The sequence below is a fragment of the Pavona decussata genome, unplaced genomic scaffold (assembly GCF_977016875.1).
Source record: "Pavona decussata unplaced genomic scaffold, jaPavDecu1.1 SCAFFOLD_105, whole genome shotgun sequence".
Taxonomy (NCBI): domain Eukaryota; kingdom Metazoa; phylum Cnidaria; class Anthozoa; order Scleractinia; family Agariciidae; genus Pavona; species Pavona decussata.
This window is the reverse complement of record NW_028145519.1, coordinates 2,315,001-2,333,076: the sequence shown is the minus strand read 5'-3', so window position 1 is coordinate 2,333,076 and position 18,076 is coordinate 2,315,001. Positions and strand designations below refer to the sequence as shown.

At 37.3% G+C, this 18,076-nt stretch overlaps 2 protein-coding genes across 4 annotated transcripts in view; one reads left to right on the top strand and one right to left on the bottom strand.

The window, feature by feature from the left end:
* Positions 1-57: 57 nt before the first annotated feature.
* LOC146471382 (uridine phosphorylase 2-like) lies at positions 58-9,054 on the top strand. Of its 3 annotated transcripts, XM_085121007.1 has the most exons (8): positions 58-214; positions 2,346-2,477; positions 3,131-3,289; positions 3,962-4,076; positions 4,706-4,776; positions 6,887-7,016; positions 7,687-8,043; positions 8,710-9,054. In XM_085121007.1, the coding sequence occupies exons 1-7, from the start codon at positions 200-202 to the stop codon at positions 8,019-8,021; spliced, it is 957 nt and encodes a 318-aa protein (XP_084977133.1). In that variant the 5' UTR covers positions 58-199; the 3' UTR covers positions 8,022-8,043; positions 8,710-9,054. The 3 variants fall into 3 exon arrangements, with proteins under 3 accessions (XP_084977133.1, XP_084977132.1, XP_084977134.1); XM_085121006.1 differs by having other exon boundaries at positions 7,687-9,054; XM_085121008.1 differs by lacking the exon at positions 58-214 and adding an exon at positions 489-661 and having other exon boundaries at positions 7,687-9,054.
* The window catches only part of LOC146471379 (max-like protein X), a 17,895-nt gene continuing 8,664 nt past the window's right edge, over positions 8,846-18,076 (bottom strand). Inside the window, exons 2-10 of the mRNA XM_085121009.1 lie at positions 17,488-17,536; positions 15,669-15,734; positions 14,817-14,911; positions 14,218-14,317; positions 12,770-12,869; positions 12,351-12,387; positions 11,816-11,863; positions 10,611-10,727; positions 8,846-9,489 (exon numbers count right to left, since the gene is read on the bottom strand). Coding sequence (XP_084977135.1) covers positions 9,424-9,489; positions 10,611-10,727; positions 11,816-11,863; positions 12,351-12,387; positions 12,770-12,869; positions 14,218-14,317; positions 14,817-14,911; positions 15,669-15,734; positions 17,488-17,536 — 678 coding nt within the window. The 3' untranslated portion in view covers positions 8,846-9,423. The remainder of the gene's footprint in view (positions 9,490-10,610; positions 10,728-11,815; positions 11,864-12,350; positions 12,388-12,769; positions 12,870-14,217; positions 14,318-14,816; positions 14,912-15,668; positions 15,735-17,487; positions 17,537-18,076) is intronic.

Below are 18,076 nucleotides of genomic sequence, written 5' to 3'. Positions count from 1 at the left end.
TCTTTCAACCTCTACGTTGAATTGAGGTCAATTAGTATGCAAATCCTTGCAGTACGTACTACTGTGCATAGACAATATTGTTTTCTATTTGTCTGCCTTTATTTTTGTACTGGTAGGTTGCATGTTGAGGAGAACCGCAACCCGATCCGAAACCACTACAATTCCCTGTTTTATTGTTGTATTTTAAGATCGAGGAGAAATGGAAAAGTTGAACGTAAGTTACATTATATTTTGTCGCTTTGCGTGAAGCTTAGCTTATATCGACGTCAGATGACTGTTGTTTTCAAGTTCCAAACGAACTTGACAAACTTAAACTCAAACGTTTTGAGGGGGTAATGTCCGTAAGTAAGTTTTTAAATGGACAAAGGTTTGCATGCATACATGTACTCTCATTTATGTAACATCATATCGGCTGCCATCAGCATCTGTGTTATTTTTGTATCGTACACGAGGGATGTCAATGCCCTTTGACCTCGATCTATTTCTTCCTTCTCATTGCACTTCGATTCATTGTTCCTTGACTTTGAGTCACAACATATCGCCTAGGTTAGGAAATATTTTGAAGGGGTACTGTATTTAATGGCGAAAAAAATTGCTGTAAACTTAAAGGCAGCTGAATCATTTGCAATGGATCACTGCAGAACAATGGGCGTATTTGGAGGTGTGAACGAGTTGCGTAATCTTGCATTGTGTAACATGTGGTGTTGTGTTGCTGGTGCTTGTTATTTTCCAGTTTACCTCTTGGTGCTCATCCAAACACATAACAATTTTAATAAATTTATGCAGTTGGATCATTTCCAGGGGAAAATAGCTAAGTACGTGTCTGGCCAACAGGGGTTTCATTAGAGGCCGGTTGGGATTTTTAACCGTGTTATTTTCAATTTAAATTTTTTCTTTGTGAAGTTTAATGCTCGGCCCCACTAGCACTTGTGTTATTAACACTGCCGAGGGTAAATTAAAGTTATTATTATTTTTATTAAGATTTTGAACAGGTGGGCAAAAGATTAGCACGCCTGGCCGGGCAGGATAATTTGGATATGTTCAACTGCATGCAGTTGCTTAAATGCAACATGCCCATGCATGAGCACACAAACCTAGACACATCTTAGATGACATTTCCCAAGTAATATCCCCCAGTTATCAAACTATGTAGAGTCCCTTTAATTCAACATAGAAGACATTAGAGACATGTGGGATCAAAATTATGACGAACATGTAGCAAGCTTCAGTTTACAATCACATTAATACCTCAAAAGAGTTAGTACACAGATGAGAAGACTTTCATTCGTGAGTGTCACGCTTGCATTAGTGTCAACAAGTTGTATGTATTGGTGGTTTTCACCTCACACATCGTCACGAAAGTAAAAAATTAAAATCCTCAACCATTCAATAGATGAAGTCAATTTAAGAAATTGATATGTTGTAGAAGATATCTCATAATATCAAGTTATTCGAGAAAATGTACCACGGAAAATTACAGAGTTTAGTATGGCACGCCACGTTGGTGCCCCGTCTGAGGGGCATGGAATTTTGAGTGGCCGGAAACCAGCAAAAACATCTGAAGTTTACCTTGGCTATTTCAAAGCCTTTCTTCTCTCTGCTGAACTTTTCACACATTGACAGACGCTTCTATTACTTGTTAGCTGATCACACCTAAAAAAAGCACGAGGCAAATCAATGTTTTCATGTACGCGACACGTTTAGGGCAGCAATCCTTCTGTCACGCACTACACAAAAATCTAAAATTCAAACTGCTCTATTTTCAAAACAAAGAATGCTATCCTGCTGAAAACAAGCAAGCCAATGGAAATTTATATAATATTTTTCTTTTATGTGATGAAGATAAAAACCCAAAATTTATTGTGTTTAGTTATGAATTTCAGTTTTTTATGATGTCATGTGAAAACCAACAATACTGTCATACAGGTGTAGTGGTTAGTGTATCAGTCTTTTGATGCGACAATTGGAAGATCGGAGGGTTCAGACTAGGTTGGTCTCTTTGTTGCAACTAGTGTGTTGTTTCCTGAGACAAGAAACTTTGTTCCACAGTCTTTCTCTTCACCTGTACAGTGTATAAATGTGTACTCACAACACACTTGCTGGCCAGGTAAGCCTGCAATGGACTAGCATCCCATCCAAGGTGGAGTAGCAATACTCCTATTAATAGTTGCTTCATGCTACAGGAACTGGGTCAAGTTCCAGCCATGTCACAGGGAAACGTAGGCTTAATCTTGTACCACGACTTAACCTAACCCTGCCCAAACTGTGCAGGGCCTAATAGGACAACTCTACAGACAAATGTATTTGGATTTGTTCATTGTTGTTAATTATGGCTTATTGTTCAGGACATGGATGTTCCATCACCCTCGCAGTTTATCAGTAATCCTCATTTGAAGCTGTTAGATGATGACATGCTCTTTCACATTGGTATCAAGACTCATGATCAGAACCTCAAAGAAGTGTTTGGTGATGTCAAGGTAGCTAGAGCTTTTCATTATTTAAATTGTCAGTTAGATAATATTCTATTTTTAACGTCAATCATGCAGCTAATACATGCTCAGGCTCTTTGGCCAGTGGTTGCCAGGAGGGACGTTTTTTGTTTGGCTGTCCTGTAATGACTTTGCATTATTTTGCTGAAGAAATCCTGTGATAAAAAAATTCAAGTACCCAAGAGTGTCTCCTACCAACTTTAACCGCTGACCAAAGAGCTTAAGGACTCTGGGTACAAGATTGAGAAAATGTGTGATGTCATCACTGTTGCTATGGTCACACAACTGACAATCAAACCTACTTTTTGTTATATAATTTCAATTAATCTTCAGCTAACAGATGATACGTAACTTGGTTGTGACAAATAATTTATTTCTGACGTCCAGTGAAGTACTAATTCAGCGGTTCAAATTCAAAATGATGTGTGCTAGAAAAATCAAGGGGAGCCACCTTAAAGGCACAAAGTTCCAACAGATGAGGCCCAGTTTATTGCCATGCCATGGTTATTGAATTGTCTCGGTCTTAAACCCCCCAAAACATACTTTTAATTATCTTTTTGCGGAGAAAAAAACGCTGTTCAAAGACCCTTGAGAAGAGAGCGGTAGAAATTAAACCTGACTGTAATTCTCTCGTTTTTTAGTTTGTGTGCATGGGAGGAAGCACAAGTCGCATAAAACATGTTGCTAAGTTCATGCATGATGAACTGAAGGACCATTTCAAAATAGACCAAGAACCTAGCAACTTGTCCAAGTCGGATCGCTATGTACTCTACAAAGTTGGACCAGTTCTGGCTGTGAATGTAAGTAATTCATACACTTTTCAGGGTTTGTAACACATTTTACATGTAGTTCCAGAGTACCAGATGTATGGCCGGAATCAAGAAGTAGGCAGCAAAACAAATAAGTGTTTCTAAAGAATGTATTAAACATGTACACTTACATGTAAAAACCTCTCCCATGACAATTAGCAGCTCGATCAAAATCCTTAGAAGTAGTAATATAATAATTATAACAAAAATATAATAATAAAAATTTATAATAATAATAATAACAAAATGTTATAACAATAACAAATATAACTACAATAATTGTTAAATTATTATAATTATACTACCAACACTAATAATAATAATAATAATAATAATAATAATAATAATAATAATAATAATAATAATAATAATAATAATTAATAATAATAATTTATAATAATAATAATTTATCAAAGTTTTGCTTAGGTTACATTCACTGAGAGATAATAATAATAAAAGCTTTCTCACAACACAACTGTGAATTTTTGTTACAACAAATTTCCAAAATTTGAGCTTCCTATTTAGCGAGTCTTGATCACATGCTGGTGTTGACTGAGTCCTCAATCTAATTCACTGAACTTTAATGTAGAGCCTAATGTAGTGGTCAGGCTAAGATAAAATCAGGGGTTATTTATAATAATCAGTTTGTTTTGATGTGCACAGCATGGCATTGGAGTTCCTTCTCTGATGGTCATCTTGCATGAAACTCTCAAACTACTACACTATGCTGAAGCCAGAGATGTCAAGTTCTTCCGCATTGGTACCTCAGGAGGCTTAGGTAATTGAAATAAAATATTATTGGCAAATGTATTAAAAAAATAATGTTGAAACTAAATAAGGTGGTGTTGAGCTGCAAGTCTTTTCAATCTATATCAGTACAGCAGTTGTAGTGTTAAAATTAAAATATTAAGCAAGTGCAAGTTGTTAATTAAGTTTAATAATTTTTTATGAATAACCTAAGTGAACACTTTCTGGCTTCCCTTAAGGACGGTGCCTACTGATACGGAAGGATTTTTGCGTGGTTTATGACTATGCGGGAAAAGCAGATCTTAGCAAGGGCTATGGAAATCCAAAAAGACAATTGGGGGTAACCACGCATTTTTTAGAGATAATGAACAATTATTCTGAAAAGCAGTAATACGCAAAGCAATGTATGGCATTTTTTTTCCAAATGGAAGCTTTATCATCTCTGAAAATGCATGGTTATACCCCCAATTTTTTTTGGATACCAAGTCAGAGTACTTGCTAAATTCTGCTTTCCCCAAAAAGTTTTAAACCGCGCAAAAATATCCTTACATTAAGTAGCCACCACTCATAGGAAACCCGAGTATCACAAGATGTGCAGAATGCATGCGCAATAACAATAGTAGGCACCTGAATGTTGTCTGATTTCTCACACATGTAAAGGTTTGGAACCTGGAACTGTTGTCATCACAAGAACAGCAGTGAATGCTCTGTTGGAACCATTTTTTGAGCAGGTACAGTCTTCCCTCATAATTTACCTTATTATCTCTCTTATTTAGTACGTGCAGTGTATTGGTCAATTTTGCGGGCCATATTTCACCATATGGCCTACTAAATTTGAATGTTTTCCTTTCCCGCTCACCCGATTAACCTCTGAGATACAATAAACATCCACTTATTAATTTCTTTTTCTCGGTCCATACCATAAGTTCAGGATCCTCGTTTTTTTCCCTTTGATTTATATGGCCTGCACGCTTCGCACTTGGGCCATAAATCTATGGGGGAAAACTCAGTCTGTAACTTACAGTACGGACCTCGAGCTTGGCTAGTGAGAGGTATGTATTTAACTGAAAGTTCTAAGCCATCATGCAGCAGGATGCTCTCAATATTTGCTGAGACCAGCAGTATATGCAACAAACATGTTGCACAGGAACCCTGTATGTTTAAGACACTATGCCTTATTATTGTCTAAAATGTAACCCCCAGGGGGTACTCTGGATTTCAAGTGACAGGGATGATCGAATGGGGGCAAAAATCAAAACCCCCCAAAAAAAACCCTGGACCAAAAATAAACCCTAAAAAAATCCCATGCCAAATTTCTGAGCCTTAAAAATTTTCAGAAAGCATTAAATGATATAACACGAAAAATAAAAACATTAGAAATTGAATGTTTGTTTGTTTATTCATCACACTATCTGAAGTTATCTTTTCCGCATCTCGAGACTCAACACTCGAGACAGCCAACTGACATCTTCTGTTTCAACAATAACATTATGCAGAATGACAACGCGGTCGGGATACGCGGGTACCACCACGAATCTTCAGATTGTTTTTAATAACCAAAAAAATCCCTACTTAAATCAAGCCACCCAAAAAAATACTTGCCAAATTTTCCTACCCCAAAAAACCACGGAATCGAAAATTTCAAACCCCCAAAAATCGTTTGATCATCCCCGTCACTTGAAATCCGGAGTACCCCCCCCCCCCCCCCCCGGATGTAACCATTACCTTCCCTGCCCTGTATCTTGTTGTTGCTTGTATTTGTTTGTTTTGTTATTACATGATTACATGTACGTAATTCTTATTGTTCTTGTTACAAATGGGCCCCGCAGTAATTGGCTCTCCATGCTATTGCGGTCACCCTGCCACCTTAACATGTCATGTCATATGTAATGGGGTTTCAAATTTTTGGGGGTTTAAAATTTTCAAACCAGTTTTATTAATTTTTATTTTCCTTTGTGTAGTATTAATTAACATAATCCTGGCCCCCTGGGACTGTGCTTTTACTACCCTATCTTCGACATCAGTCTTCATTTTTTTACCGGGATCCTGTTTTAGACGACATTTTTTCTCAATATTATTATACCCTATTCTAGACCAAACCTCTCACAAAAGAGATAACAGATGGTCAACTGATTTCGTTATGCTCACAACCAGTACCAATGCTTTACTTGACTAATGGTTCAGTCTTGTATTCAACAGAAATCAGTGGAGCTTCAGTATCTCTTTTGTACATGGGAGTCTTGCATTTCCTAGAAAAGTAATAGACCCTTCTCCAAAATGGCGGCAAAAGATTTGAATGAGTTAAAACTGATACAAGCACTGGAAAGAGCACCTTTACTTTAGTGACCTTGCAAAGTTTCACCACATTAGGTGTTATATCAGGTTAGGAAATGTAAGATTACATTGACAAATTTACAGACGTTTGAATGTATGACTGGGGGTATTCATACAAACGTCTTTAAATTTTTCATTTTTCAACTTACATTTTCTCAGCTGGTGTTACACCTGATATGCTGAAACTTTGCAGGGTTACTAACGTAAAAGTGCTCTTTCTAGTGTTGGTATACGTTTTTGATTTTAACTTATTTTTATTTTCGGCTGCCATTTTGGAGAAGGCTCTATTGTTAACAGGAAGCTATTTCTTGTTAATTTTAATAGCATTTTGCTCAAAAATTAAATCTGACACAACTAAGTTTCATGATAAACAGTCTCTGTGCCGAAAAAGGGTTTATTTGGCGCAATTTTGATTTTCTGGCAAAACGGTTGCATACACCTCTCTTGCCCAAAGACCTATATTTAATATTATTTATTGAAGCCCTAATCATTGGCTGACTGTTACAGGTAATCCTTGGTAAGCTGGTGAGGTTTCCAGCTACTCTGAATGAACAGTTACAGAAGCAGTTGTTAGAATGCAGTGAAGACATACGAACAGCTGTTGGCAACACCATGTGCGCACATGACTTTTACGAAGGTAATAACTGAAAAAATAGGAAGGCCAAATTTTCCTGGGCGAGGGGGTTCCCATAGAATTTCCTGAGTATGGCTTTTTTTCTCGAACTGTACAATATTGTTTTTGATGATCATGCACCTCCTGTCATTTTTGTTTGGAAATTCCCCCACAGGCAAATGCTGGTATCACAACTTACAACAATATTATTGTCAAAAGCACCCTATTTTCAATTTAATTTTCAACAGTTTTGAAAGCATGAGCATTGAAAACTTTGCAATAGCTTGCAAACTGGGGCAGTTTCACAAATTTTACCTTACCACCAATCAAAAGAGTTTAGGAGTTGAGATCATAGCTAGTGATACCCATCATACCCCCCCCCCTCCCCCCTCCTCCCATTTCCAGTCAGGCAACTGTTAAAGGAAGTAAGAAGTTTCTACCCACCCCTCTCCACTTCCTTTCTCTGCTTTCAAAAATTTTAACCTGGGGCTTTAGCTTGCTTAGATTGTTTTCAATTTAAATGTTGCATGAAAACTCCCTTCTGTCTTATTGTCACACATTTCCAGCAGAATGCATCATTTTTGACTTGTTTTTATTGTCTCATGAGACATCACTTACTGCTAAATATGGTAAAATGTGTCTGGAAAATCAATCTGATGTGAATTATATTCATCTGACTTTGATCACCCTTTAGGTCAAGGAAGGTTAGACGGAGCCTTTTGCAACTACACATTAGATGACAAACTCAAGTTCCTGCAGAAGGTCTATGATGCTGATGTGCGCAACATTGAGATGGAAAGTGTGTGTTTTGCAGCTGTGTGCAATCGAGCAGGTGTGGCAGCAGCGATAATGTGCGTTACTCTACTGGACCGACTGAAAGGTGATCAGGTTAATTTGACACATGAGCAACATGAGGACTTTCAAATGAGGCCTGCTAGACTTGTTGCCAAGTTCATTAAGAAGACCCTTGAGCAAAGTAACGGGGAGATGCATTCCTTGTCTAAAACGAAACGTCAAAAGGCAGATTAACTTGAGTTTCCTGTATTTTTCTGTGGGAGAATTAACTGATCTCCAAGGAGACATCTGTTTTCAGAGAGCATTGGGATCCTTATTCTTGCTGGTGTGCCTAATCCACTGTACGGAAAAAGATGGCAGCCGTACATTTTAGCACAATACCCTGCAAACCTAACACAGCCTAAAGAAAGCCAATTTTTGTTGGCAAAATTCTTCCCTCTCCTAACAACATTGTGTAAGCCAGGTTGGAAGTTTTGAGAACTTAAATTCGGTGTTTTTATGAGCATTTTTAGGGTTTTCAGATGCTAAGAACTGTGGGTAAGTAAACCAGGTGCTATCTTTTTCTGTATGGTGGATTGAATGTTGTACGAAGGTTGTGAGAATTTAGGGATTAATCATTGGGGAGGATTATCCCATGGGGTAGGTTTATGGCTCCATTTCTGGGGTATTTTCTTAATTTTTTTTTGTGTGTGTCTTGGTCTTGTCTTGGTGATGGTCTTGGGTTCAGAGTTTGCCTTGAATTGTGAGAGGCAGTGAAAGTAGGATTTCCTTAAAAAAAAATTCGGGGTGAAGCTGCCTTTTGGTACAAAAATTGAGAGGAGCAACTAGCTTGTAATGAGTAAATTAAAAACTGTTGAGAGTCAATACTTTTGGTACCTTCAACAATAAAGCAGGAATTTCTCTAAAAAAATTAAGGAAGAAGCTGCTGCAGGAATTAGCTTGAGCAAATTCGGTAATTTTGGCACCTTCAAAAATAGTATTAATTTTATATTAGCCATTGACATAATTACATACCATGCTGTGTATGTGTGATGTATAATAATTTATACTTCAGTTGGTAATACTAGTTACTGATATTTTATTGATAATATATTACAGACAAGGTAAATAATGTACAAGAGGTATTTTTAATTATAGCATTTTATGCATTTTGGGACATTATTTTGTAGTCTGATAATGATGTTGGAAAACAGTCTTCTTATTTAATATAAAATTATTCTATTGTCTGCAAACCTGAAAATAAAATAAAAAATTGCCCTTGCAAACATGACATCTCGACTATTACTACTGTTATCTGAAGAAATAATATTGTTGCCAACAGTGTAGAAAGAAATTTCCACCTTGACTGTTCAATGAAAGAAAACTTTGCTTCACAATCTGCACTGTGGTTGCCAATGGCCCAACTGCTCAGTTTTGTGATCATGTACCATTTGGCATTCTTAGTAGTTAGAGTTTAAAGGATTATCCTGCTGATTGAAGAACATAGTTTGCTATTCTATATACACAGATGCTAAGCTAGGGGCATTCTTTTTTGCCATGATCTTCCAAGGCACTTTCTCTCTGTTTTTAGTTTATACCACCTCAAAATGAAGCCGGGTACGTATGCCCACTCAACGGACCTTTGGAATTTGTTGAATTACTGCTGCAACAGCCCTTGGTTGTTTAGATTCTTTAGAGCATTGATCACAATCTCTTGTAGATACTAACAAGAAAGAAATAAAATAATACATTTTTACACGCAGCAAGGATTCCCAAACTACCGGTATTTAAAATTTAGTTTTTCCTATCTGCCTGCCACCATGGTGTGTAGATATTGAGGCAGTAGTAAGGTTCACTGAAACTTAAGGAGTTGTTCTGGTAGATGTTACAAAGACTCCATTTTTACACAAATGACATCAAAGATTGGTAAGAACAAAAAAGTACACCACTTGCCTGTGGCTTAATTATATATAACATGACTAACTAATATTCTAACCATGTTTTGAATTCATTTCATTTCATTTCAAATAGCCAAATTTATGTTTTATTATCAAAATCAATTATTACCTCCAATCTTTCTGAATTTGTTTTTAACAAGTAGCCAAGTGCATAATTATTGCACCAGAACAGCCAACCACTATTGATCGCATTCTTGTCAAACAAATCTTAAGCAATTTACAGTCCTTTACCAAGGTCCCAAAATCTGGAACTCTCTCCCAAAATCAATTACTTCTTCATCTAGTTTTTTCACCTTTTATCTATAAAATCATGAATTGACCAAGCCGCACTGAAGCAGCACCATATTTTCTATTCATTAATGATGTAGCCAAGGTGGCCTCTCTTATAAGCCTGGTGGTTTCTTGAGGTTTCCTCACCATTATTGTAAATTCTATCATTTCTTCTTCTTTTGTCTTTAGTGAGGCAAACAAATAAATGATGATGATGCCCTCTGTGTGTTATCAGAGTACACGCACATCCAAATGGAATCTATGTTTTACACACTGCTTTAAAAAACTCCTGGTAGTGATGATTTGTGCAGAGCATAGTTAATTGAATTAACTATGCTCTGCATGAATTGACGGACTGGTTAGGAAACCTTGCCGTGAAAACAATGGTGCTGCAATTTATGTTGGAAGGGCCAACAAAAACAAAGAAGTTTGTCAGGTTTCATCACCATTGCCTTTAATTAACTATCATAGTGGTGCAGAGATAATGGCAAGTTACCACTACTGTACATGATTTTTTCTGGCCTGGTAAGTTTTCAAGGCTTTTGAGAAATGGGCCTCTGGGCCACGCAAGACAAGGTTGGCTATGTATACCATTAGAAATGACCCAGTAACTGACCTGAGGTTTGCAGTATTCTTCCAGCCAACTGAATATACAGGCTGATAAGGCTTCAAAGTTGGTCACGGTAACAGATGCATTGAATGACAGGAACTGTGTTTCCATGATTTGCCGGAACTTGAAAAGGAAAGAATTCATCAGCTTTCTAACCCTAACCCCTACAACCATAATTGCTGAGTTTTTGTTAGCCCGATACTTTCAATACGAATGCTAATCAATGCACAGCCAACCCAAGCCAACTAAACGAATTGTTTTTAAGTTTACCTTTGTTACTGACAGGAAGTGAACCATAAAGCTAGAATACCCCTCCCCTCCCACCTGCCATCTCCCCTCCCCCCCTCCCCCCCAAAGAAAATTAAATAAAATAAAAATTTAGAGGGGTGTAAAGCCACAGCCTAAAGAACCCCTTACCTGTTTTTAGACCAAAAAGAAGAAGAATTTTTCACTAACCATTTTCAGACCTGACTGCTCAAATACTCATTTTCAGATATGGGCCTTCAGGGGGGGATTTCACCTAAATGCCATTTTTCCGCCACTTGACATGGCTTTAATGGAAATATCTCTTTCACGTTTCAAGCAATCCAAAACCTCTATCATCATCCCATGAATCTGTGTTAGGGGATATTTTGGGAATTTTTGGGTAATTTTTGGGTGTATTTGGGAGGAGATAGTTTTTCTAGAAGGATTGGTAAAATTAAGAGAAATAAGAAATATTGAAGATTTAGTGAAGTTTTAAAATTAGAATTTGTAGTTAATAATTAATAGATGGACACCAAGTTAGTCCACTCGCAACCTGGGGTGCTCTTGCATGGGTATCAACCGTCTGTTGGTGTTCCAAAAATCATTTTCTTTCTTCTATCTCTTCAAATTTCATTCAAATTTAGGTTAAATCCCCCCTTAAAACAATACTGACTATTAAACCTGAACCATGTCCACAGGGGCCACAAATACCTCCACATAGGGGAATCCCCTAGCAACCTACCCCTTCCACCAAACCCTGGCTTGAACCTCTCACCATTACTTTCAAACCAAAACCCCTTGCCCTTGGAGCTCTAGCTACTTACAGCAGTAGCTCAAATGGAGTGAGAAACGCCATTGACATTGAGAAAGAGTGTCTGAAGTTGACCTCAGCTAATCTATGTCTTGTCAAATGTTAGCATGCATGGAACAACAGAACACAAACATATCATATCAACACTACTTACCACACTAAATTTGGCCTGATCAGGTACTTGCTTTTTCCCTTGCGCTGGCTATGAAAAGATGAACAAGAATGCTACTTAAGGTACTGTCAGTAGTTACAACAAAATGATGTTCAGAAAAGCTAAATAAAGGTACATGTACAGGGGCTGGTATTCCTGCAGGGTTATTTGCACCTTTTAACAAGTGAACACACAGACTCTGAAGTTTACAACCCAACAAATTCTATGTAGCGCTGTCAATCATAGTTACTCAAACAATATTATTAGTCCATTATGAAAAATGAAAACCAAGAAAGTGGACCAAAATGAACACATGAACACTGACCTAATGAGACTTCAACTACAATGACAGGGGGCCATGAAGAACTAAATCATTAACCGAGTCTTGAACTTAAATGTTAGTGATTATTGAATTAACAGTAAACATTCAACGAGACTGACAATTTGTTTATCTTGTTTAATATAATACACCATTCATTGATAATAATACCCTATTGACAGGGTAATGCATAAACCAAACTTGAAATCATTTTTATACCTGATTTTGATGAGCTTTAGCTATTTGTTCATAATTCCTACAAATGAAAACAAAAACAAGAAAATATAAATAAATGATATTATTATTATTATTATTATTATTATTATTGTTATTATTATTATTATTATTATTATTATTATTAATATTATTATTATTTATTGTATACAATGCAGGTGCATGTCAATGAACATCCAATTTGTCAACTACATGTAGATGAAACAAATTTTTTCTAACCATAGTCATTTCTCAGAGAAACTGTCTGTTTAAATAACAGCTATTAATTTATTTAACCAAGCGCAAAGTGCTAGACATCAAGCTTCACGCCCAGCAAAATAAACACCTGTTATCCAGGACAAAAGAGAACCATCTGGAGCTTAAATCAAATGACCCAATATAATTATGTGTGAATATTGTCTTACGTCTTCATGATTTTCAGGGCCATCACTTCCTTTCTGAGTGCTTCCAACTCTTCTTCTTGCTTCTTCTTCTGCTGGTGTAGGAACATGATGTATTCAATTGCTTTAAAGAAAAACAAGAACAGCAATAAACATGAGAAACTTGGAACCTACCACATTCATTTATCTGTTTACATTTAATTGAAGACAATGTCTCAAGGACGGTGCCTACTTTTGTTACTGCACATACGTTGTGTGCATCTTGAGATACTCGGGTTTCCTATTGGTGGTGCCTGCTAATACAGGGATATTTTTGCAATGGTTTAAAACTATGCGGAGAAAGCAGAACTTACCAAGTGCTCTTGGTATCCAAAAAGAAAATTGGGGTAACCATGCATTTTTCAGAGATAATAAGTGTTCAATTTTGAAAAAAAAAACCACGTACATTGGTTTGTATTTTACTGCTTTTTGGAGGGATAATATTGTTACTTTAATGACCTCTAAAAAATGCCCTGCTACCCCCAATTTTCTTTCTGTATTCCAGTAGCCCATAACATAATTATGCTTTTCCCGCATAGTCATAAACTGTGCAAAAATACTTAGTATTAGCAGGCACCACCCTTAAACCAGCCAAATGTGTACTCAAGAATTTCAGCCCCAAGGGCCCAATTTTTTCAGACAAAAAGAGGTCCAAGATCTGCTACAGCGGACATACAGTCAACTCTCTCGTAAGCGACCACCCTTGGGGCACGACAAAGTGGTCGCTTACGGGAAAGATCAACAAAATAAGCCTAATACTAGATTGATTAATAATTATATAAAAACGTTACCTTGTCAACTTAAATTAGGCAAATAGTTACATTTTCTACGGGGACAATGACATTTCTATTAAGGAAAAGATTGAAACCACTAGCATATTTCAAGTTAAATAGCGCCTGGACAATCTATTCACTCTTCTGATGAAACTTTGTATAACATTTTAGAACAGACCACTGTTATTATCTGTCAGCAGTTTGGGGTAGCGTCATTAAAAATTGAACTTTTGTTAGTTCAAATTAATTATTTACTAACGATCATACGTGATTATGTTGGTTGCTTACTGGAAACAGAAAACAAAAGAATATGCCAAATTTCTGGCCTTAAAAGTGGTCGCGGTCCCTTAAGAAATTTGAGTGGTGGTCGCTTACGAGAGAGCTCTTGAAACAGTATTTAACTGAGAAACAAAACGGTTGTCTACGAAGTGGTTGCTTACGGGAAGCGGTTGCTTACGAGAAGTGGTCCCTATGACAGAGTTGACTGTACCTATTAGCTGACCTCCTCCAAAGAAAACTCAGTGTAGAATTTTTTCCTATATTTTCTGCAGGTTTTTGCTATGTGAGCAAGTTCTATACCACCCTCCCAGTTATACAATTAATACATTTTAGCCTGAGATGATGGAGATGGGGAACCTAACAAAATCTTGTGTTGCTTACACTTTTGCAAAATGACAGCTTTGCTTAGCTTCTGCATCGCTGTGGTGCTGTTTGGCTGATGACAAGTGGGCACAATTGTCTGAAGATCATCATACCCTTTCTGTTGATAAACAAACAAATTAAAAAAGTAATTAATTAGTCCCACTTTATGGACACCAGGTACATGTATGAAGAGACATAATAGATACAATTATAGATTAATGCAAGTTATGGATGGTTACAGTCAACCCAGGTCACACGTGAACGATATTTTTGAAATTTGGACGGAGTTTTGAAATTTACATGTCAGTTTTGAAAATCGCCAACGAGATTTCAGAGTTCCCGCATAAATTTCCCTAGCTTATTGGTGGTATAAAGCTATGAATTTTTCTTTACATTGCAAAATTGAATATTTCAAGAATAACAATTGTTTCCCAAGTATTTTGAATCTCTTTTTCAGTTAATGCATCTTTTTCGGAACAATTTCCAGAGAAATGTCCAACATTCCATTCACACGTCGGACATTACAAAGAGAAATTCAAATGTTCATTTCATTCTTGGAAATACTGTTCACGCGTGACCTGGGTTGACTGTAAGTGTGCAGTACTGCTAACACTCACCCTTATGGCATCTCTTCTCTTTTGCTCCGCTGCACTGTGAGCAAAGCGTCTCTGCTCTTTGGCAACAAAAACATCATTTTCTTCATCTTGGGAATCTAGAGAGAAAAAACTCAATCACTTAAGTAAAGATTCTTCAGGCGAGTTCACACAGGCAATTTTTGATAAACTTCTAGCTGGCAACTATATTTCAATAAAAATATCATTTCCCTTGTTTGTAAACTTTCACAATAATAATTTTATTTGTGTTACAATAATAATTTATCACAGCGAGTTCAAGGCACTTTGATTGTGATTTTGAAAGGTTGCGAACTGATAGGGGAGGAGCATGTGTTATGTTACCTAACTGGGGGTCCCTCAAGATGATAATTTCATGCTGACAGTGTACGCGCTCTGTTTTCCTCAAAATCACAATCAAATGAGTGTCAAATTGCAGTCAAAATTGCCATTAGCTTACACTAGTGATTTGAAATAAAAAAATCACCACAAAGATTTACAACCAAAACTAAAGGGGTGCCTGAAAAAAAGGCCTAAGTGAACTCTGATAACTTGCTAGATTCTCCTTTCAAGTTTCCTTGTATTCACTTGCAAAACAAAGGGAGATTTGACATTTACATCAAAAGTCATTTACGGCCTTATTCTGCAACTCCTCCCCCCCCCCCCCTCCCTTCAATTGCTTAACAGTAACTGCTTATTGTTCAAAATAAGACACAAAAAAGACAGAGAGTAAGAACTTAAGAGACTCAGAAATCTGCTGTGCAGTGCATGAGGCTGAAAAGGTGCATAACATGTACATGCACATACGCATAGCTGTACAATCAAGTACCGGTAAAAATTCATGGGTTTTTTGTTTACCAAAATGTGTCCTTGATACGTCCTCATCTGGGCTAGCTGGCTCGGACTTCACATCTGTTGATTCAACTAAAAGATGCACAACACAGTTGGACCAGCTACATGATACTATGTATCATAAACTAAATTTTCACAGCTGTTTTCTAACCACTCTTCTCTTCAAGACAGGAAAAAGCAAGTGTATTGAGCTTATTCTGAAGAGCATGACTGGTGAATGATTCAATTGATTGACTTCAGCTGGTCATGGAAAATGTGTGTAGCTGGTGTAATGCTCAAGCCACTGGCCAGGTCAAAGGGAGACTAGCCTCTGGTGAACTAGGTCAAGTTTATGTTTGAGATACATCCTGCATACTAGCAGCCAATTGATAAGTACACACAGTATTCTCTGTGATGGAACATACTCACTAAAATAGATCTTGTCACAGTAAACAACAATTGGATTTGTAGGGAAGAAATTAGAGGATACAGTCCTACTAATTCTCACATTGGGTTATTCCAGGAAAAATCCACACCTCCCCGACGGATGGGATTCTGGAAATTCTCACCGGAGGGGGAGTCAAAGACTCTGGAAATCCAGGCGGGAGGGGGGGTTGAACTAAAGGAAGTCTTCTGCAGGAGTCATTTCGACCGATAGTTCACGCGATTCGAACGTTTAGTTCGGTGACACTTCAGCGCTCTCAGACCCTGAAAATAATAGAAATATTTTGTTCACATATTTCTCACCTAAAGTAAACAATAATCTAAGTTCCTTCGCAGGTCCTTTTATAGCAGAAAACGCGAACAACAAGATAGTAAAGAACGAGCCATTGCAACATTGTTGCAACGAAGAGTTTGAAACGCCTGACACATTTCTACTCGTACCAGACCCAGCGCGCCACTGTTGTGTAATTTCACGTCCGCCATTGCATTCTTAGCGTGGATTCCACTGCGTCAGGCGGAAGAATTTTTTACTTGTGCAAGCAAGGATGCAGAGCTATTAGCTGAAGAAGATAATTCCAAAGAATTTTGGTCCAAACATTCCCTCTTCGTCGAAAATACTTGAGAGGAACTTGTAGCCATCTTTACCTCGAAAAAACGTTTGGAAACGTAAGTTATTGCGAATGCAACAGAAGGAGAAAGTTCTTGGACGGGTTCCTGCAACATATACAGTGGTAACCTCTCTGAAGTCCCATCGTCCGTAGCACAGTTGAACAAGCAGCCTTGTGCGTTTTCTGCGTGCCGTTTTAAGATTCCATGGGTGTTGTCCATTGGGCACAAATGATGAACTCGTTCGCTTTTTCGCATTGTTGCTCCTTCCTTTTTTTAGCTCCACCCGATAGAGTTTTTAATATTAGCAGAAGCTTTAGAAATTAAAAAAGAACATCTTCTAGACGTGATTGTGCGTATTTTATATTAAAAATAAATTAAATTTAAGCCTAATATTTTTTTTCCGGAATTCCAGGCGGAAGGGGGGGTCTTTTGTTTTGGAAATCCAGACAGGAGGGGGGGTCTTGTGCTTCAGGAAATCCAGGTGAGAGGGGGGGTTAAAAAACGACCCCATCCGTCGGGGGGGTGTGGATTTTTTCTGGAATAACCCATTATTGTAAGTTACAACTTTTCACAAGGTACAGAAGGTTTTCATCTGCAATGGCTGAGAAATCACAGCCTTCGAAGTAAAAGTAATAATTCCCTCTTCATGTAAAATTTCTGTTGTGCATGGAACACAATGTTGAGTTATCGAGTAAAATACAAGAATGGGAAGGAAAAAAGTAATAAAAATTTGGGCACATTGCACATGTTTCAGTGAAATAAAATAAGCCCAAAAATGTTCAGAACACTTTACCTGGTTCTTCATAAAGTTGGTCACTGCCTGATGGGAGTACAGATACAAGCTGATAACAAAAAAGTACCATGAGATGACTGCAAATTGTACTTTATCTACTATTCCATACATGTCATACACTCCCTATCTGTTTAGTTATGGGACTGCAGTGGTCCATACCGGTACATACAGTATAAGACAATAACACATACATTTCATTAATTAGTACTTGTGTATTTATTTACTTATTTAACCAATGTGATGATCAGTGGGTAATTACTGCTCTTTGCAAGACAATACCACAAAGCCACTCTTTACGTAATGTTTAAGGATACTTCCTGGGTTCGCGGGTTACCTTTGGAAAAAAATTCGTACGCGCGCAAGTTTTAATAAACCTCTAACAAACTATATATCATTATAAAGCTTAATAAATGTAGTTTCCTATAAAAAATATAATTGAGCAATCTTTTCCTTTTTTAAGTGCCAGGAGCCAGTAGAACCTCGAATCCACCGATGGTCGTTCCATTGAATTAATCGGTTATCGAACGCCGCGCGAAGAACGAAATCGCTGCACAGTGTTATTCACAAGGCATCAATCAACAAAAAGGTG

Bases quoted from the DNA above. Each gene is read 5' to 3' on its own strand.
- LOC146471382 (XM_085121007.1), top strand. The intron at 3,290-3,961 runs GTAAGTAATTCA...TGATGTGCACAG, and splicing joins GACCAGTTCTGGCTGTGAAT to CATGGCATTGGAGTTCCTTC. The intron at 4,777-6,886 runs GTACAGTCTTCC...TGACTGTTACAG, and splicing joins TGGAACCATTTTTTGAGCAG to GTAATCCTTGGTAAGCTGGT.